At 41.8% G+C, this 22,535-nt stretch overlaps 1 protein-coding gene across 1 annotated transcript in view; it reads right to left on the reverse strand.

Annotated features, from left to right (window-relative positions):
- The window catches only part of rad50 (RAD50 homolog, double strand break repair protein), a 43,011-nt gene extending 27,863 nt beyond the window's left edge, over window positions 1-15,148 (reverse strand). Inside the window, exons 1-11 of the mRNA XM_036937789.2 lie at window positions 15,048-15,148; window positions 12,161-12,312; window positions 11,801-11,884; window positions 11,417-11,568; window positions 4,712-4,897; window positions 4,082-4,286; window positions 3,721-3,849; window positions 3,174-3,339; window positions 1,034-1,227; window positions 662-868; window positions 237-419 (exon numbers count right to left, since the gene is read on the reverse strand). Of these exons, the coding sequence (XP_036793684.2) occupies window positions 237-419; window positions 662-868; window positions 1,034-1,227; window positions 3,174-3,339; window positions 3,721-3,849; window positions 4,082-4,286; window positions 4,712-4,897; window positions 11,417-11,568; window positions 11,801-11,884; window positions 12,161-12,289 (1,635 nt within the window). The 5' untranslated portion in view covers window positions 12,290-12,312; window positions 15,048-15,148. The remainder of the gene's footprint in view (window positions 1-236; window positions 420-661; window positions 869-1,033; window positions 1,228-3,173; window positions 3,340-3,720; window positions 3,850-4,081; window positions 4,287-4,711; window positions 4,898-11,416; window positions 11,569-11,800; window positions 11,885-12,160; window positions 12,313-15,047) is intronic.
- Between the last annotated feature and the right edge of the window lie 7,387 nt (window positions 15,149-22,535).

The following is a 22,535-nucleotide window of genomic DNA, read 5'->3' on the forward strand; positions in this document are numbered from 1 at the left end:
GTTTGGGCCACAAACTAAACAACGAAGAGTACATCTTGTATACTCAGGTATACACACATATATATATATATATATATGTGTATATGTTTTTTTTTAAAACAACAATGCAGACCTGCACAGGGCTCACTACATTTCACACATCTCATTGTCAATCTGTAGATTGACAATATTTTAAGCTGTATAATGTCATTTAGCATATGCTGGTATCTTTAATTCTTGTTCTGAGCTGACACTACCTTATCCTTCTTGAGCATGTCCATCTGTGTGCGTGTGGTGGTGTGTGTGTTAAGGGTCTCCATTTCACGGTCCAGCCGACGCTGTGTGCGGTCCAGCTCAGCTTTGTCCTTCTGGAGCTCCAGCACCTCGGCCTTCAGCCCATCCACATTGGAGCTCTGCACCGCGCTCTCCAGCTCACGCTCCTGCAGAGAGACACCACAGATACACAGGAATATCATGCACTTCAGTTTCCCCAACTACTACTTAGAGGCAGGACTACTATTCAACATGTAGTCGTTTGCAGCTCTGGATGTTCCTTCGGTTGTCTAAGAAAATCTACGGGGACACTAATTTAAACCCAGGCGTAAACCACATCTCCGGAACTTTATCTAAGGGATAAACACATTCACAGATAAAAATCGCAGACAATGTGTTGTGCGCCTACCGCTTTGGTGAGCTCCGTCTCCAGTTCCTGCAGCCGGGAGGAGGAGCCCTCCAGTCTCTGTAGGTCAGACTTGACGTTCCTCAGCTCCTGCTGCTTCTTAACCTGCAGGTCTTTCTTCAGCTCCATGGTCCTCTCCAGACCAGTCTTTTTGTCTCGTATCTCATCGATGCTCTGCTGCTTCATGGCCTCCTTCTCTTGTATATCCCTCTGGAACACAGTTTGGAATACAGATGAATGGCTTGGAAGAACAAAGTTATACAACATGAATAGGGCCAGGAGTCAGTTTAGGTTCCGTTTCCTGACCATTAAAACTAGATCAATGGAACAAAGCTGCATCTATCCAAACTTCGTGTGGACGGGACTTTCTCTTACCATGATCTGGTTGGCGGCCTCAGTCTCCTGGTCGAGTCTTTCTTTGACCTGGCGGTTGAAGCTCTGCAGCTGTCTGTCATTGAAGGGGGACCGGTCGTAGCCCTCCATCTCCAGATAGGCTGCCAGGGTTCTCACCTGGGAGTCACGAGCCTTAATGTTCTGGGCATGGCGATCAGCCTCCAGCTGGAGACGACCTTAACGGAGGAGAGAAACACAACATGATCAATATCAGAGTAGCACCACTAATGATATTCAACATGATCTATTAGGTTTATTGGTTGCGTGTGTAGACCAACCAATACACATCCGTCTCGTGCAGGGTTTTCCCAAACTCGGTCTTGGGGGCCCCCCCATGGCTGCACCTTTTATTTTTTGCCCTAGCACTGCACAGCTGATTCAAATAACCAAAGTTTGAGGAGTCGGTTATTCAAAACAGCTGTGTAGTGCTAGGGCAAAAACCAAAACATGCACCCAGTAGAGGCCCCAGGTCAGAGTTTGGGAAAACCTGGTTTAGTGCAGGTGTCTCCAACAGGTAGATCATAGCCCACCTATGAGTTGCTTGCCAATTCATTCATGCATTTTTTCACATGTTGCATGCAAACTGTGATAAACCTTCTGGCAAGTGTAGTCCCGTGTGGCTCACTTGGTAGAGCATGGCGCTTGCAACACCAGGGTTGTGGGTTCGATTCCCAAGGGGGCCCAGTATGAAAATGTATGCTCTCACTACTGTAAGGTGCTCTGGATAAGAGCGTCTGCTATATTACTAAATGTAATATAAAATGTACTATCCAATCAAAGCCACATTGACGTTTTTCTACCCCTGGTTAGCCACCATGTATCAATATCTCCCAATTAATTTCCAGCAATATTGCCTGTTTGGTGCTCGTGCCTCACACACACAAACTATGAAATAACACATGTAGTAACCAAATGTTATCTTCCATCTTCATGAGGAATGCTTTTCAACAGTTCCCACATATGCTGGCTGCTTTTCCTTCACTCTGCTGTCCAACTCATCCTAAACCATCTCAAATGGGTTGAGGTCGGGTGATCGTGGAGGTCAGGTCATCTGATGCAGCACTCCATCACTCTCCTTGGTCAAATAGCCCTTACACAGCCTGGAGGTGTGTTTTGGGTCACAGTCCTGTTGAATAATAAATGATAGTCCCACTAAGCACACACCAGATGGGATGCCGCATCGCTGCAGAATGCTGCGATAGCCATGCTGATTAAGTATCCTTTGAATTCTAAATAAATCATTGCTAGTGTCACCATCCCCACACCATAACACTTCATCCTCCATGATTCAGTGGGAACTACACATGCGGATATCATCTGTTCACCTACACTGCATCTCACAAAGACACGGCGGTTGGAACCAAAAATCTCCAATTTGGACCCCAGACCAAAGGATAGATTTCCACTGGTCTAATGTCCATTGCTCCCGTTTCTTGGCTCAAGCAAGTCTCTTCTTATTGGTGTCCTTTAGTAGTGGTTTCTTTGCAGCGATTCAACCATGCAGACCTGATTCACACAGTCTCCTCTGAACAGTTGATGTTGAGATGTATCGGTTTCTTGAACTCTGTGAAGCATTTATTTGGGCTGCAATCTGAGGTGAAGTTAACTCACAAACTTATCCTCTGCAGCAGAGGTAACTCTGGGTCTTCCTTTCCATCTTGTGGGTGGTACAGACTTTCCCCAAAAACCGTGTCATATTAAAAATGTTTTGCATGTCAGAAATCAAGTCCTCAAGATGAATAACTTTCAAAATACAGCTGGTATGATGCATTTTAAGGTGGAATTTCTCTTTAAGCAATGAAATGGACTCTTCCACCTTTGTTGTTTCTCTATGAATAATTGTAATATTGAGAATACAACAGGAAAAAAATCCATGTCTTATACACCAAGGACCGGGAAAGAGCTGCAGGGTAAAGAAAATAAGAATGTGCCGATTTGAAAGCTCGCAATAAGTATTTTTACATTTTTTAAAGTAGCTCACATACTAGAAAAGGTTGGAGACCCCTGGTCTAGCGCATCAATAAAGAAAATAAACACTGACAAACTGAAATATAACATGACTTATATGCACCCAACATAGAACTCTTCATGGTTATATAGTATAGTCACTCCAATGTCACACCTTGTTCAACTAGAAGGTCGGACTTGAGGCGGTTGAGTCTCTGGCACTCTCTCCCGGCTCGTTCCATCTCCCTCTGGCACTCTGTAAACCTCTTCTCCTTCTCCTTCACTGTCCTCTGGTGATTTTGGTACATCTCCTGCAGCTGCTCATCTGAGCCCTGGAACACCTGAGTTCGGCCACGCAGCCACACAACAGGGCTTTAGTTACACAGGCCACACAGATGGATTGGAACAGGTCTTGGACATGACAGACACAACCATTAAGGATGAAGGAAAGATGCATGAAAGGGAGAGAGTTCCAAAATGTTACAAGATATTGTCTGAATAAAGATCTGTACTGACTTGTCATCTGTAAATTTAAAGCTGCAGAGTCCAATTCGTTATCTAATAGCATTGAGATTATAGTGCTTTTCCTATACGCTAATTAAGCTCTTCTCAAAATGGACAATTGGTTCTTTGTTAGCAGGTGTTGGGCTCACAAACACACTTATAAAGGTGTTCCCCATTGATGAGAATGGAATAGTGTTCTGGTGAAATGCGTGTCACACCTGCTCCATTTTCTCCTCCAGTTCCTGGTTGTCTTCCTCCATCTGCTTCTTCCTGCTGTCTAAAGCCTTGATGTCGTTGTCGAGTTTCATCACTTTTCCCAGATTCTCATCAATGTCAACCAGTCGGTTCTGAAATAAAACAGGTAGAAATACTTAAAAAGCGGTATAAATCTAGACTTTTTCCATTGCATGCCTACATTTAAAATGGAGTTACTCAAAGTAGGCTACTATTAGACAGGACAAAAACAATTTGTTTAGCATCTAAATTGGCTTCTAAATAACGCTCCATAAAACACGAACATAAGCAGATGTAAACCATTCATCTTGTCTAGAACTAATTATCTATGGAATGAGGTCACACCTCCAGGGGTTCGATCTGGCCCTCTATCTTCTGTACGGCATCTTTGGAGGAGGCCAGCTGGGTCTCCTTGCTGGCAAGCAGCTCCCTGATCTCGAGGGCTTTCTCCTTGTTCAGCTTCAGGAACTTCAGCTCCACCTGGCACTCTTTCACCTCGTTAGACTGCTTGAGCCTCAGCTGCCTCAGCGTCTCCAGCACCTTGATGTACCTGACAAGGGGAGGGAGGGAAAATTGTTGGTTCACAGCTAAATCCTTTATATCCATCAGGGTTGGAGTTAATTCCACAAATTCTAATCTAATTAAATTACCTCTCGCTATAAATTCCATTTAATTCAAATTCCTCTCAATTCCATAAAGTACATTCCCAATTACAGGCTATATAGCGAGGCTATAAAAGTAGCGAGGCTATAAAATGTAGTGAGGCTACATACAGACACCGGATAGTCAGGTTGATTTGAGGTAGTATGTACATGTAGATATGGTTAAAGTGACTATGCATATATGATGAACAGAGAGCAGCAGTAGTTAACAACATGCTGTTGTGAGTTAAGCAATACTAACCACAGAAAAGACAGCTAAGTTCCAATAAAATGGGCAGAAGTGTGACTCTGAACAACACTACTCTAAGACTACCTTGTGGCTGAGAAGATAGCATCAAATTTGTTCTTGAGGGGCTTCCCTTCTCCCAGTGGCCAGTTGGACTCCTCTTGGTGACAAAAGATGACATGGTCGAGGACAGCTTTGGACACACCCAGGGCTGAGATCATCTCTCTGTCCAGCTCTGCACATTTGGAGCTCAGGCTCACCTTCTCTCCATGCCTGGGAAAGCATCAACGTTTAAAAAAGGTCCAGTGCATTCAAAAACACACATGCATTCAAAAGTTTGGGGTAACTTAGAAATATCCTGTTTTTTAAAAGAAAGGCACATTTTTTGTCCATTAAAATAACAAAATGATCAGAAATACAGTTTAGACATTGTTTATGTTCTATATTACTATTGTAGCTAGAAATGGCTGATTTTAACGGGATATCTACATATGCGTACAGAGGCCCATTATCAGCAACCATCACTCCTGTGTTCCAATGGCACGTTGTGTTAGCTAATCCAAGTTTATAATTTTAAAAGGCTAATTGGTCATTAGAAAACCCTTTTGCAATTATGTTAGCTTAGCTGAAAACCGTTGTGGCGATTTAAAGAAGCAATAAAACTGAACTTTCTTCTGAAACTCCGTCAGTCTATTGTTGTTCTGAGAAATGAAGGCTATTCAATGCGAGAAATTGCCAAGAAACTGAAGATCTCATACAACACTGGACTACTTCCTTCACAGAACAGCGCAAACGGTCTCTAACCAGAATAGAAAGAGTGGGAGGCCCCGGTGCACAACTGAGTAAAAGACAAGTACATCAGTGTGCTTTTCTTTTTTTTAAAAAATGGACATTTCTAAGTGACCCCAAACTTTTGAACGGTAGCGTATATAGAGTACTATGGATGCACGATATATCGGTGAACATATCGGAATCGGCCGATATTAGATAAAAATGCCAATGTCTAGTATGACGCCCCGATGTGCAAAACTGATTTCAAAGCTGACGTGCATACCTATATAACGTTTGATGTAATGACGCCATGTAAAATTTCGCACAATATATGTGCAACACAGCATTCCTAAACTAGCTCACAATGTCTGCTGTGTGGATCGAGCAGTCATTTGAAAGAGTAATCATTTCAGCGAGACAACTCAAAGGCGAAATCCATTAAAGCCAAGATAATGGAATTCATTGCCCTTGACAATCAACTGTTCTCTATCGTGGGTGATGTTGGCTTTCGCTGACTGGTCGAGCACCAGTACACACTACCAAGTGTGCCATTTTTTCACAGTAATAGCGTCACTACTATTAGCGCCACAACATACATACTATGGAACACCATTTGGGTCTTTGCATGTCAAAAAAAGACAGTAGCACTGTCAAAGCTGTACAGAAAAGTCTGCAAACAAGCAAACACCGGCCATGAACGATGCGTTTACAATAGAGCGTTGGCAATAAAGCATAATTTGTTCAACCACAACTTCTGGGGTAGCTTGCTTTAGCTTGGTATCTAGCTAGCACCAATACAAACAGCCTGAAAACATTGGCCAGTAGAAACTGCAGTCATTTTCATTATTCTTAGCAATGATTCAGGAATCCTTGTGATGAAGTATTAGCTAGTTTGCCACTTGTTGTTCGCCTATTGAAATTGAACTTCTGTTCATGAAAATAAATAGCTAGTCAGCAACTTAACCCTGTTGCCCAAAGCTAACTTTATAAGCAGCCAGCTAGTTTAATCTGGCTAGTGAGGCTCGACCGCACCAGGTTGAGTTGTGAAGCTAGCCACAATAAGGATTAGGCACAATAGTGGAATTTGCAGTTTGCCTTCAAAATAAGTGTGTAATTTACAGTAATGCAAATGAATACAAATAGTACAATTATGTCATACTTCTATTTTGAAGGCTAACCACAAAGTCTACTATTGTGGCTAGTTCTTATTGTTGCTAGCTTTACATAGATGGTCCGACCACCATTAATCACAAAACTGTCTTATAAATTAGGGTTATTTTAGATGATACCTAGCGATAGTTAGCTAGCTACTGAAACAAGTGTCATGTATCTTTTCTCACACACAACGACCCAAACGGCATTCCATAGAAATCCTGGTTGAGAATGAAACGACTGAACAAATGAACAACGTAACAAACAGCACAGGAAATAAGTGAAATAAATAGGTTTTGATTATGTTTCTGTTAATGGGGACATACGTCAATGCCAACAAAATTACTTTTTGGCCAGGGTGTGTGTAACCTTTATTTAACTAGGCATGTCAGTTAAGAACAAATTCATACTTACAATGACGGCCCGGACAACACTGGGCCAATTGTGTGCCGCACTATGGGACTCCCAAACCCGGCCAGCTGTGATACAGCCTGGATTCGAACCAGTGACTGTAGTGACGCCTCTTGCACAGACGCAGTGCCTTAGACCGCTGCGTCCATGTGTGTGTTTTAACTATTTAACTGTTCTAGAATGCTTAAAAAGGCAACTAACATTGTAAATATCGGTATTGGCTTTATTTTATTTATTTATAATCGGAATCGACCAAAAATGTCATATTGGTGCATCACTATACAGTACCAGTCAAAAGTTGACACACCTACTCATTCAAGGGTTTATCTTTATTTTTCACATTGTAGAATAATAGTGAAGACATCAAAAATATGAAATAACACATATGGAATCATGTACAGTCGTGGCCAAAAGTTAAGGACAAATATTAATTTCGAAAGTTTGCTGCTTCAGTGTCTTTAGATATTTTTGTCAGATGTTACTATGGAATACTGAAGTATAATTACAAGCATTTCATAAGTGTCAAATACTTTTGACAATTACATGAAGTTGATGCAAAGAGTTAATATTTGCAGTGTTGACCCTTCTTTTTCAAGACCTCTGCAATCCGCCCTGGCATGCTGTCAATTAACTTTTGGGCCACAACCTGACTGATGGCAGCCCTTTCTTGCATAATCAATGCTTGGAGTTTGTCAGATTTTGTGGGGTTTTGTTTGTCCTCCCGCCTCTTGACCACAAATTCTCAATGAGATTAAGGTCTGGGGAGTTTCCTGGCCATGGACCCAAAATATCGATGTTTGTTCCCCGAGCCACTTAGTTATCACTTTTGCCTTATGGCAAGGTGCTCCACCATGCTGGAAAAGGCATTCGTCACCAAACTGTTCCTGGATGGTTGGGAGAAGTTGCTCTCGGAGGATGTGTTGGTACCATTCTTTATTCATGGCTGTGTTCTTAGGCAAAATTGTGAGTGAGCCCACTCCCTTGGCTGAGAAGAAACCCCACACATGAATGGTCTCAGGATGCTTTACTGTTGGCATGACACAGGACTGATGGTAGCACTCACCTTGTCTTCTCCGGACAAGCTTTTTTCCAGATGCCCCAAACAATCGGAAAGGGGATTCATCAGAGAAAATGACTACCTCAGGCCTCAGCAGTCCAATCCCTGTAACTTCTGCAGAATATCAGTACTGATGTGTCCTGATGTTTTTCCTGGAGAGAAGTGGCTTCTTTTGCTGCCCTTCTTGACACCAGGCCATCTTCCAAAAAGTATTTGTCTCACTGTGCGTGCAGATTAGAGGTTTAGAGGAATGGCCGATTAATTAGGGCCGATTTCAAGTTTTCATAATAATCGGAAATCTGTATTTTTGGGCACTGATTTGCCGGTTAAAAAAAACCCACCTTTATTTAACTAGGCAAGTCAGTTAAGAACAGGCCTAGGCCGTTTCAATGACGGCCTAGGAACGGTGGGTTAACTGCCTCGTTCAGGGGTAGAAAGACAGATTTTCACCTTCTCAGTTCGGGGGATCCAATCTTGCAACCTTACAGTTAACTAGTCCAAAGCAATAACGACCTGCTTCTCTTTCGTTGCACTCCACAAGGAGACTGACTGCCTGTTACGCAAATGCAGTAAGCCAAGGTAAGTTGCTAGCTAGCATTAAACTTCTTATAAAAAACAATCATAATCACTAGTTAACTACACATGGTTGATATTACCTAGCGTGTCCTGTGTTGCATATAATCTGACTGAGCATACAAGCATCTAAGTATCTGACTGAGCGGTGATAGGCAGAAGCAGGCGCTTAAACATTCATTAAAACAGCAATTTCGTGCGTTATGCCAGCAGCTCTTTGTTGTGCGTCAAGCATTGCGCTGTTTATGACTTCAAACCTATCGACTCCTGAGATGAGGCTGGTGTGACCGAAGTGAAATGGCTGGCTAGTTAGCGCGCTCTAATAGCGTTTCAAACTTCACTCGCTCTGAGCCTTGGGGTGGTTGTTTCCCTTGCTCTGCATGGGTAATGCTGCTTCGATGTGGTGGCTGTTGTCGTTATGTTGCTGGTTCGAGCCCAGGGAGGAGCGAGGAGAGGGACGAAGCTATACTGTTACACTGTTACAATTCCAGTGAACGGAAATCTTAACACTACAGCATACAACGACATTCTAGATGATTATGTGCTTCCTACTCTGTGACAACAGTTTGGGAAAGGCCCTTTCCTGTTTCAGCATGACAATGCCCCCGTGCACAAAGTGAGGTTCATACAGAAATGGTTTTCGAGATCGGTGTGGAAGAACTTGACTGGACAGAGTCCTGACATCAACATGTAGGGCTGCATGATATGAGCAAAAAAAAACTAAATATTGTGATTTGACTTGCGAAATTGATCAAAACACTTGGGGGAAATTGTTGGAATCATGGAAATAATTATTGGGCACTTAAAAAAAAAACTTCAATTTTACCATCTTTGTCTGTCTCATAACATTGTCATAAATATGCTCTCCAGTCTGTCTATAGGCTACAGAAAAACCACATAATAAAGAGTAGTAGCCTGTAGGCTACATTACTTTAGATATAGAGTCCCGTGTGGCTCAGCTGGTAACGCATGGCTCTTGCAATGTCAGGGTTGTGGGCTCGATTCCTATGGGGGACCAGTACGAAAAAAGTAAGAAAATGTATGAACTCACTAGTGTATGTCGCTCTGGATAAGAACGTCTGCTAAATGACAAAAATGTCAATGTAAAAATAGAGAACAAGCATAGTTTAGGTGTGGCAGGTACCCTAGCGGTTATTAAGAGTGTTGGGCCAATAATCTAAGGGTTGCCGATTCGAATACCTGAGCCGACTAGGTGAAATATATGTTGATGTGCCCTTGAGAAAGGCACTTAACCCTAATGTCTCCTCTAAGTCGCTGTGGATAAGAGCATCTACTAAATGCCTAAAATGAATTATTATTTTTTTTAAATAAAGATTTATGTTAGAGGACTCGACAACAGCACACTGGAGAGGCGCTCTGGGCATGGACACTAAAATATTTTGCGACTCTGACTTCAGCGGGCACAGCTTATCATGGGACAGCAAAGGAGCTCACCTAAATAGCCCATAATAGGGATGTCAATACCGAAAATAAATTTGACCGGTCATGCTGATCGGGCTATAGATTAATTGGCATAATTGAGTGGCATTTATTTGAGGCGTGTGTATTTGTTGTCATGCATGTTATTTATCACACAGCATACAGAGCCTAGTTTGAGGAGCGGAATATCCTATCACCTGTCAGACAGTGTGAAAGTAGCTCCTCAAAAAGCATGTACTGGAATGAAACCTGATTTTGAAAGCCCAGTTATTGCGCAACAAATAATTCTAAATGCAATCACGTGTTAAAAACTTTGCTGGCCACGATTAAAAAGGAGCTATTTCTATACCTCAACTCGTAATTAGTGTGTGCCACCCACTTGGGTGCATAGGCAATAGCCTGTCTACCTCTGACAATCAGCACGTCCCCCACCACTTTGCAATGGGAGCTTGAGGCAGTAAAATTGTTTGAAACCTCAACGTTTTACTTCAAATACTGAGGAGTGTCTTGCATTGCCAAATCCATCCATAGAAACGAGGAAATTATGTTATAGACTTCCTCATGCCATTAACCAGCAATTCTCTCCTGTTCTATTGGTTTCAAATCAACTTTATTCCATTGTCCAGAAGCCAAAAGCACAATCCTAGTCATATTAGAAATCCATCATTGTTGTTGCTATTGGATTACCCCACTAAGTTTCTAACAGATGTTCATCTCGGTCACATATGGAACTGCTTATATTAGGTACGCTGTTTAGAACTGTGTTTTCCACTAATTGCATTTTATTAGTTGCTTCATTACAGTAGTTGCATGTTCAATAATAGGCTATATCCTTTTGACTAAGACGATAGGCTTGCTATTGTTTCTATTAAGCTCTTAACAAAAAATGTCCGGTCCTTGTATGCATGCATAGTATCAGAGGCGAAGCAAGAGTCCGAAATAAGCCCAATGCGTTTCTATGGGCTTATTTTGGGCCTAAGCTTGTCACCTGCCTTCCCGCCTTGGGAAGACTTACATTGCTAGGGCGGAAATATAAGCATCTCGTCATTATATACAGATCTCTGATAGTATGTTGTTGGTCACGTCATTTTACTGTAAAGACTTCTTTTTTTACCGTTTGACGGGTTAATGGGGGTCAATTAGTCGGCGGCAAAATTGACAAAAATGTATATCCCTAGTCCATATAATGTGTATATGTTTTCGGAGAGAATTATGTGTTGCGTTGTGTTGGAGGTGTGTCAATCAACTTAGCTCGGAAAATGTCCCCCTCGTCAACTTTCGACCCTAGGCACCTGCCAAATGGGTGGGCCGGTCCTGTGTACAATATAGTGCCTACCACTTCTCTTGAACATATTCTGTGGTTAAGGTAGAATAACACTTAAACTCACTTGATCCTGGTGATGACCCCCTCCAGACTTCTGAACTCAGTCTTCTTGCCCTTCTGTGTTGCCTGCATGGACCTTTGAACTGCCACCTTCTCTCCATTTAGATCGGTGAACTGCAGTCGGATCTGAGCTCGCACGTCAGTCTCATGAGCATCCTAACACACCAAAGGCAATATTAGGTACATCTTATGCATGACAACCAGGGCCTAGGAACTGTGTATGCCACGGAGGATGCTATAAAAACAAGTCCTGGGTTTTCGCTGACGAGAAAAAACCTCCAGGCCTTTGTTATGAATAATGTTGACAAACATTCATATTTCTCTGTTTTGCATTGATGTATAAACAAACTCACTTGCAATGCCAACCAAGACAGACAGAGGTCCTCACCTTTGGATCATGAACAAATGTATTCCCTTTGCTTCCTGGGGGAAATTCACCAGCTGTTACATACTTCAGACACTCAATGATAGTCTGTGGCCAGAGGAGGAAAAAAAAGAAGATTAAAATAAGTCCTTGAATCTACCAGCATAGCTAACTGTCTGTAATGCACACCAACCAATGGAAGCAGGCTAGGTCAAAATCATGCAATACTGTTGCATCTCGCACCCACTATCCCATCAAGAAGTGTGATAAGGTTTTGCATTTATCGGCTAATGATCCCTTTCTATGGTAATGTCAATGAATGTAATACTAACTTTTTTTTGTTGCAGGGCAGCATACAAGTTGTATAAATCTCATGCAACCTACCGTTTTACCAGCACCATTGGGTCCCACTAACACAGTCAAGGGATTAAAGAATGATATGACTTGTTTGTCTTTGTCTTCCACTCCAAAGCTCCTCACACCGAGGATGCTCATCTTCTCAATTCTGGACATCTTTGCACCTTTATTGGGTTCAGCTGGGGAACAAGAGCTTAAATGAGCATTCTCAGCAGATGCCAACTTCTAATTGCAAAAGTAATTTAATTACCGAATGAGCAAACAAGCATGTAATTGGCTCGTGAAAACACCCCCTAGTCTCCTGTGACCCCACTTACAGTTTGGGTCAAATCTTTGTTGAACGTTCGCTATCTAACCTATCCTGCGGTGTTTAGCTCCACCCAGTGTACAAAACATTAAGAACACCTGCCCTTTCCTTTCCATGACAGACTGACCAGGAGAAAGCTATGACCCCTTATTGATGTCCACTTCAATCAGTGTAGATGATGGAGAGGAGACAGTTGAAAGCTGCACTATGCAGAAATCGCTCCGCCATTTCCTAAAATTCTAGTGTCTAATTTCAATGTGACAAAACAAGCATGTACAGTGCCTTCAGAAAGTATTCAGACCCCTTGCCCTTTTCCACTTTATTTTGTTACAGCCTTCCTCTAAAATGGATGAAAGAATAACGTACAAAAAAATTATGAAATTAACAAAAAAAAAGCTCAGGAATCTACACACAATACCCCATAATGACAAAGTAAAAACAGGTTCAAACATTGTCGAAAATGTATTTTTTAAAAAACAGAAATACCTTATTTACAGAAGTATTCAGACCCTTTGCTATGAGACAGAATTGAGCTCAGGTGCATGTTGTTTCCATTGATCATCCTTCAAAATGTTTGTACCCTTTCATTGGGGTCCAATTATGGTAAAGCCAAAAGATTGGACATGATTTGGAAAGGCACACACGTCTATATAATGTCCCACAGTTTACAGTGCATGTCAGAGCAAAAACCAGGCCATGAGGTTGAAGTACTTGTCCGTAGTGCTCGAGACAGGATTGTGTTGAGGCACAGATCTGGGGAAGGGTTCCTCTGTGGAGATGAGAACCTTCCAGAAGGACAACCATCTCTACAGCGCTCTACCAATCAAGCCTTTATAGTAGAGTGGCCCAAAGGATGACACTCTTCAGTAAAAGGGACATGACAGCCCACTTGGAGTTTGCCAAAAGGCACCTAAAGACACTCAGACCATGAGAAACGTGATCATCTTTGGCCTGAATGCCAACCGTCATGTATGGAGGAAACCAAGCACCATCCCTATGGTGACACATGGTGGTGGCAGCATCATGCTGTGGGATGTTTTTCAAGGCAGTGACTGGAAGACTAGTCAGTAGCGAGGCAAAGATGAACAGAGCAAAGTACAGAGAGATCCTTGATGAAAACCTGCTCATGACCTCAGACTGGAGCGAAGGTTCACCTTCCAACGGCCCTAAGCACACAGCCAATACACAACAGGACTGGCTTCAGGACAAGTCTCTGAATGTCCTTGAGTGACCCAGCCAGAGCCCGGACTTGAACCTGATCGAGCATCTCTTTGGAGAGACCTGAAAATAGCTGTGCAGCCACGTTCTCCATCCAACCTGACAGAGCTTGAGAGGATCTGCAGAGAAGAATGCAAGAAACTCCCCAAATGCAAGTGTGCCAAGCTTGTAGTGTCCTACCCAAGAACACTTAAGGCTGTAATCACTGCCAAAGGTGCTTCAACAAATTACTGAGTAAAGGGCCTGAATAATTTGAATACATTTGTAAAAACCTGTTTTTGCTTTGTCATTACAGGGTATTTGTGTGTAGATTGTTTTTTTCATCAATTTAATAAATTTTAAAATAAGGCTGTAACCTAGCAATGTGGAAAAAGTCAAGGGGTCAGAATACTTTCCAAAGGCATTATTTTTCACTTAAGAAAAATAAGTGTTAACTGCAATGTCTTGTAAGTAAGCGTTTCACTGTAAGGTTGTATTCGGCGCATGTGACAAATACAACTTGTTTTGCATAGTGTAGATTATCATTGTACAATCCAAACAGCTGTGAAATATATTTTCCATAACCTAAAATATTGTATTTTCTGCTGTTTAAGGTTGGTGTAAAAAAAGAGAGAAAAAAAGAACGCAAATAGCGAACACACCTACCGTTTCGTAGACTTACCTTCAATTAAAAATAAATAAAAAAACACATAGAACTCACCTTCCTATGTGAATTTGGTCGGGTTGGCCAAAAAGTTAAAACTTCATACAATTGAGACATGGATTGCGTATGTGTTTCATTCAGACGTTGAACGGGCAAGACAACATATATTCTTAGTACCTTAGAATGGATTATGTTAGTAGCTGCCATGCACTCCGGCTTGTGTCAAGAAATGCAACGCTGCTGGGTTTCTCACGCTCAACAGTTTTCCGTGTGTATTAAGAATGGCCTACCACCCAAAGGACATATTGACACAACCGTGGGAAGCATTGGAGTCAACCTGGGCCAGCATCCCTGTAGAACTCTTTCGACACCTTGTAGAGTCAACAAATTGAGGCTTTTCGGTGAGGGCAAACTCAATACTAGGGAGGTGTTCTTAAAATGTTTTGTACACTGTATATTGTAACCTAGAAGCTAGCTATTCATTTGGAAACATTGCAAAAGCACAGTATCGATTTGGAATACACGGGCATGTGTGATTTATCAACAGCAATGACCAGATAATGTCTAACAAGCTAACGTTACTGGTAGCTAGCTAGCAAGCAAACTTCGAAAGCTAACGTTAGCTTAGAGACCAACAGCGAATTACTTTTCACTATTTAAAATTTGTGAACAGAAAGACCAACACTTGCAATAAGAAGAATGTACGGAGGCATCTTGAGACAATAAAGCATGTCGAAAAAAATTACCTTATTTTTTTTAGCAGCGAAAGTTCTTACTAGACTTGCCGCGCTGACCAAAACCGTGACGTCGCAGCATCCGCTCATCAGACGCAACTACCGGTGTTATTACTTTTTTTGTCCAGTAGAGGGCAGGCAAAAACTGTGGGTCAGATGTGTTGTGGCCTAGGAAGAAAAAAATACTTGATATCTTCGTCTTTGAGATTTGATTGGCGGATCGCATCCAATTTTTAGGTGCGTACTGTACTAGTGTGTGAGGCCATTCAGAGACTACCTACGTTATATTCTTTGATACAATAATAACTAATAAATCAAATGAAAATTGCCCTCTCTCTAAAAAACACACCACCCATTCCAATATTTAACTATGACTAGTCCTACTCCAGACCAACGGTCTGAGAGGGCATATCACTCACTACCTCTCAACACCCCTTACAACTGTTCTGCAGTAAATCCTTCCAATCCCAAGTAATTCCTGTTTGTCCTATATTTTATTTATTTTTATTTTTAATCCCAGCCCCCATCCCCACAGGAGGCCTTTTGCCTTTTGGTAGGCCATCATTGTAAATAAGAATTTGTTCTAAACTGACTTGCCTCGTTAAATAAAGGTTTAATAAAAAATAATTATCGGCCGCTGCCACCACAACCTCTATTTTCTGTGACTTTCGAGCCATCCATTTCTGCAGTACAATTCACAACCATGTCTATGAATGTTAAAAAGCCCACTTTACTGAAGCACATAATGTATACTTCCCATCAGTCTCTCTTCATCTCTGCTTACTCACAGGAATTCTATACTACTCTAACACTGGCAACCTCAATCTGCCTCTCTCACCAGACACCTCCAATCTCCAGCCCCATGATCACCCCCAAAACGAACACACACAACTTTCTCCACCGATACCACACATTCCGTAGTCTCATGCCCTCCTGCACACTTCTCACATCTAGGCATCTCCCTTCTACATACTGCTGCAATATTTTTCGGAACATAAGCTCTCAGGGTATAACTGACTACCTTGACCTTATCTGGTGACGACTCAGCATGACAGATAATGTCTTCTCCATTTCCCCACCGGATCGACATCTCACCAAACAGCAGGTGTTACAAACACCGTGAATCTTCAATTTCAACTGCTCCTCCTCAACACTTAATGCCACCCCCGTTATCACCCTGCACCGGAGAGAATTCACATCACAATTCTTGTACCTAATCTCACAATACGGAGTGCCCGCTCCCTCTGGGAGGAAACACAATAAATCATCACAAGTCCACTCTGAGTTACTTCACCAACTCAACAGTCCCCAACCTCTCCTCCACCTAACCTTACACCACATATGGATCAATCAAAAGGCAAGGAATCATTCTCTCTACAAATCTCACTCCCACTGGGACAAAATCATCCTTATCATCCTTGGCCTCGCCGTAGGTACTTCACCCTGACTCTCAACAAGTTCCATCACTGAACTACTGGAGATCGTATCCCTGTTTTTGCACTTGATGCCCACCTTCCTCACCTCACTGCTTCCCTCTACACTCAACTTCTTTTCAGCAGTCATCACTGCACCTGCCACCACATTTAATTCATCCTCACTCTCGTCATGTTCCATTTCCTCCTCAAACTTTTCCAAAAGTTCTGTGCGATCCTCCATTCCATATTCACTCAAACATATTCATTGTTTCTCCTTTTTTTCTTATCCATCATCTTTTCCTTCACCAGATCTTACAGAAGGCCCCACTCCATGTTTATTCATGATATGCTGCACTTTCTTGGTATCTTCAACCTAGGGTGGCAGGTAGCCTAGTGGTTAGAGTGTTGGACTTATAACGAAAAGGTTTTGAGATCAAATCCCTGAGCTGAACAAAGTGAAAATCTGTTGTTCTTCTCCTGAACAAGACAGTTAACCCACTGTTTGTAGAATAAGAATTTGTTCTCAACTGACTTGCCTAGTAAAATAAATAAAAGGTCAGAGATCATCAAATAGATTCAGCTGCTGGCTAATTATTTGTTGTTGTTGAGGGACCAGAACACAATTACAGTAAAATAAATAAAAGGTCAGGGGTCATCAAATAGATTCAGCCACCGGCTGATTTTTTTTGTTGAGGGACCAGAACACAATTACAAATAATTTGTAGACTTCAAATTCACCACAAGAAGCCCAAACAGATACAATATTTGACTAAAACATCATAATTTCAAATCTTGCTTACATTTGTATACGATCACGTGTATCTCTCTATTATGTGTGGGAATACTTGGGAACAGATTTCTTAAATAAAAATAACTTGGAGCTCATTTCCTGGTGTTTTTATAGTCTTATGTCCGACAATTATACTTTTTTTGCTCAGAAAACTTAGGGGGACAAATAAAACCACCCACAGGCCGTAAATTGGGGAACCCTGACCTCGGTTGTGGCCACTGGCCAGAGAGAGGGGTATACTACAAAGTAGGTTCAATGTGTTTTTGGTTGCTGAGTCAATTCGACCATGCCCATTTCAAGCTTATCTTAAAAAAATAATTTGCTAGATAACCACCGACTGTAGCTGTTTACAACACACGTTACCTTCCTTACATGTAAAAAGAACACCAGCATAGACTAGCATAATGACTGTTGTGAACTTTTTTTATTGACGTCTTTAAGCTAGCCAGCTAGTTAACGTTAGCTCTTGGTTTGTGTAGTCATACTTTTTCATGTGATGACATGCTAGCTAGCATTAGCCCATCAGGGAAGGGATATTTAGTTAACGTTAGCTAGTTAACATTAACTCACCGTTTGTGCAGTCAGACTTGCTAGCTCACATTAGGCCGGCACCATAGCAAGGATAGTTGGTTAAGTAACATGTCACCAAAAAAAAAGTCTGACTACACGAAAGGTGAGCTACTGTTAACTATCTAGCTATCTAAATTTTGCCTGGTGGGCTAGCTAGTTAGCCACCTTGGTTGGCTAGTTAACTACATTAGCTAAAGTTGACTAGCTAGCCCACAAAGGACTTATGGGCTCAATGTTATCCCCATACAAAACACAGAAATGGTTTTGTTCCATGAGTGCATCTGTTGTACATGACTAATCAAATTACCTGTGAAGTCAGTTAGAAATGTCAGCAGGGATGGAAATTAAGCTAGCCTGAGGCAAGTACTTTTCAAAATGGGCTAGTAGACAAGGTGCCAAACTAGCCTGAAACAAGCACACCATCTACTGCATCTTGCCTATGCCGTTTGGCCATCGCTCATCATTTATATGTACATATTCTTATTTATTCCTTTACACTTGTGTGTAAAAGGTAGTTGTTGTGAAATTGTCAGATTACTTGTTAGATATTACTGCATGGTCGGAACTAGAAGCACAAACATTTCGCTACACTCGCACTAACATCTGCTAACCACGTGCATGTGATCAATAAAGTTTGATTTGAAATGACTAGTAGAAAATATGCCCAACTAGCCTGACACAGCAGTGACATGGCTAGTAGAAAATATGCCAAACTAGCCTGACACAGCAGTGACATGGCTAGTAGAAAATATGCCAAACTAGCCTCTGATAGCAGTGACATTTTACATTTGCAAACATCGCATGCCACAGATTTAGGACCTGAATGTTACCTGGGCTGGTAGAATTTGTGGTCTGCTGGCTAGTGCCCAAAATCGTTTTGTTCCATCCCTACATGTCACTCCTTTTCTTTGACCTCACAGCTGAGGGTTTTAACTTTCCTCTTGAGAATTAGAATCACAAGTACAGCCTTATAGCTCATCACAATACTTCACCTCTTCGGGCAAATAGTACCCTAGACTGTCCTGATCATCTAGTTGAGCATTCCAGATAATTCCTCCATTCCAGCAGAAATGTCTCATCCACATAGTAGGATTTTAGATTTGCAGATAGACCAAAGCACAGTCTATTGTATCGTTACTATAGTCAAGTCTGTGGGTTATGGTATTTAAATATCGATGTTAACATTTTAGTAATCAACCTAGCTAGCTAGTAAAAGTAACGTTTTTTTGTCTTTCAGCCGGCCATACCGGAAACCCAGTGACAAAACAAGGGCCTTCAGCTGCCAAATTCCGTTAGAAAAAGGTAGCTCATCCACCATGTCAGAACAGGAAGATCCAAACACATCCACTATGGCAGAAGAGAAAGATCCAGACTCATCTACCATGGCAGACGATGAAGTTCCAGGCCCCCCGGCCACTAAAGAACGTAATAGTGGGAAAGAGAGATGCATAGTGGGAAAGAGAGACGGCCCTGTATTTACCAGAAAAGGAAGCTCATCCACCATGGCAGAAGAGGAAGATCTAGACTCATCCACCATTGTAGAAGAGGAAGATCCAGACATTGTTCTCATGATGTTGCTTGCAAGCAAGATGAAACATCACAGAGGACCACTGTATGAGTCATAAACTCAGCAAAAAAAGGAAAGTCCTCTCACTGTCAACTGTGTTTATTTTCAGCAAACTTAACATGTGTAAATATTTGTATGAACATAACAAGATTCAACAACTGAGACATAAACTGAACAAGTTCCACAGATGTGACTAACAGAAATTGAATAATGTGTCCCTGAACAAAAGTGGGGTCAAAATCAAAAGTAACAGTCAGTATCTGGTGTGGCCACGAGCTGCATTAAGTACTGCAGTGCATCTCCTCCTCATAGACTGCACCAGATTTGCCAGTTCTTGCCGTGATGTGTCATGCTGGAGGGTCATGTCAGGATGAGCCTGCAGGAAGGGTACCACATGAGGGAGGAGGATATCTTCCCTGTAACGCACAGCGTTGGGATTGCCTGCAATGACAACAAGCTCAGCCTGATGATGCTGTAGCACACCTCCCCAGACCATGATGGACCCTCCACCTCCAAATCAATCTCGCTCCAGAGTACAGGCCTCGGTGTAACGGTCATTCCTTCGACAATAAACGCTCACCCCTGGTGAGACAAAACCACGACTTGTCAGTGAAGAGCACTTTTTGCCAGTCCTGTCTGATCCAGCAACGGTGGGTTTGTGCCCATAGGGGACGATGTTGCCGGTGATGTCTGGTGAGAACCTGCCTTACAACAGGCCTACAAGCCCTCAATCCAGCCTCTTTCAGCCTATTGCGGACAGTCTGAGCACTGATGGAGGGATTGTGCGTTGCTGGTGTAACTCGGGCAGTTGTTGTTGCCATCCTGTACCTGTCCCGCAGGTGTGATCTTCAGATGTACCGATCCTGTGCAGGTGTTGTTACACGTGGTCTACCACTGCGAGGACGATCAGCTGTCCACCCTGTCTCCCTGTAGCGCTATCTTAGGCGTCTCACAGTACGGACAGTGCAATTTATTGCCATGGCAACATCTGCAGTCCTCATGCCTCCTTGCGGCATGCCTACGGCACATTCACGCAAATGAGCAGGGACCCTGGGCATCTATCTTTCTTTTGGTGTTTTTTAGAGTCAGTAGAAAGGCCTCTTTAGTGTCCTAAGTATTTGTAACCGTGCCTACCGTCTCTAAGCTGTTAGTGTCTTAACGACCGTTCCACAGGTGCATGTTCGTTAATTGTTTATGGTTCATTGAACAAGCACGGAAAACAGTGTTTAAACCCTTTATAATGAAGATCTGTGAAGTTATTTAGATTTTTCGTCCTGAAAAGGGACGTTTATTTTTTTTGCTGAGTTTAGTACCCATTAATCTAGTGGTCAAGCAGGGAAATGGTTCAAATCATTTTTCCACCATTCATTTATCCCAGGGGAGATTTTAGAAACACTTAAAAGAAGGGCTGTGTTTCGAGTACGCTTACACTGGCATGATGTTTTGATAACCGTGTAAAACTCTCTAGGACAAGGGAACTTTTATCAATATACAGTGCCTTGCGAAAGTATTCGGCCCCCTTGAACTTTGCGACCTTTTGCCACATTTCAGGTTTCAAACATAAAGATATAAAACTGTATTTTTTTTGTGAAGAATCAACAACAAGTGGGACACAATCATGAAGTGGAATGACATTTATTGGATATTTCAAACCTTTTTAACAAATTTAAAACTGAAAAATTGGGCGTGCAAAATATATCTTTATGTTTGAAGCCTGAAATGTGGCAAAAGGTCACAAAGTTCAAGGGGGCCGAATACTTTCGCAAGGCACTGTATTCACCTGTATTTACCCCCCAAAATGAAATGCTAATTAGCTGCTAAAATGTTCAAAAGGAGGCCTTCACAGAGTTCCTACTACTGTATCTGTCTAGATGGGAGGGTGAAGTATGAGAGAGTGGAAGTGTGTATGTGTTTGTATTTATCTTTTGATATACTGGTCAGTATCATAATCCATATTTCATCAATTTACATTTATGATATTTTCATTATTATTCTTAATCTTAACTAGTTGTGTGAATGAGAGTATGTGATGTCATTTTGTTGTATTATCATTGTGTTCTCTTTATGTTCCCTCTATCTCTGATCACAGATTTGCACCTGTGACAGAGGGGAAGTGTATTTTATTTGGGCGCTATGGGGTGGGGCTACAAGTCTACTCAGTTCAGAAGGGAGAGCCCTTCTGTATTGCCATCTGTACTATGATTTGTTTGTTATTTTCAGCCTGAGGGATGTAAGAATATACATTAAATCTCCCTTTACTTTTCGCAAGATACAACATGATCCTGAGTTTCATTCAATACATTCCATTCTGTGACAATGTAGCTATCATAAAGAACTACAAATGCCATGATGATCTGGACAAGACTGCCGAATAGAGGAAAAGTTAAGAAATCCTCTGGATTAACTATCTAATGTTAGCTAAATGTAGTAATGAATAAATTGGCAACATTTCTTTAAATAAACAATTCTGGGAACTGTCTTGTGCAAGTTTTAAATTGACACAATACCTGTTAGCAAATGTGTCAGCTAGAGATGATGTGCAGGAGCCTGCAGGGATTTGTAGTCTCGCATGTTTTTTTTTATTACTTTGATGCTAATTAACATTTTCGAGTTTGAGAGTAAATAGAGGCAAATATATTTATAAAATTCGAGTGAGAGAGATTTGCATGGTTATCAAAACGTCACACCTGGGTAAGCCTACAGTACATAAAACACCCTTATTTTAAGTGTTTCTAAAATCCCCTATGTGAAAAATATATGGTGGGGAAATGATTGGAACCATTTCCCTGCTTGACCTAGGTTTTGTGGGTATTATGACACCTCCAATGTGGGGCTCTATTGCATGAGCAAACCGTGAGTAGAGACAGAAGTAATGTGGTCGAGCGAGCATTGGGCGGGTCCTGTGAGCGCACAGGCCAGTCGAGAGTGAAAATTGTACTTGAGAGCTTGCAAGAATAATTTTGAGTGAGAAGAACATAATTGTCACAAATTTTAAAAAAAAGTCTTAAACAGTACACATAGAACTGTAAGCAAAGAAACGTGTAAAACACTTATTTGAACACATTCAATTGTCCACCAGCAAGTCACTTGTCAATGTCAAGTTTTCGCTCTCAATTTGTTCTCTCTGAAGTCTTGGAACCTTGTGGTTAGGATTTCAG

Source organism: Oncorhynchus mykiss, chromosome 12 (assembly GCF_057628025.1).
Source record: "Oncorhynchus mykiss isolate SJ-2025 chromosome 12, ASM5762802v1, whole genome shotgun sequence".
NCBI classification, from domain to species: Eukaryota; Metazoa; Chordata; class Actinopteri; order Salmoniformes; family Salmonidae; genus Oncorhynchus; species Oncorhynchus mykiss.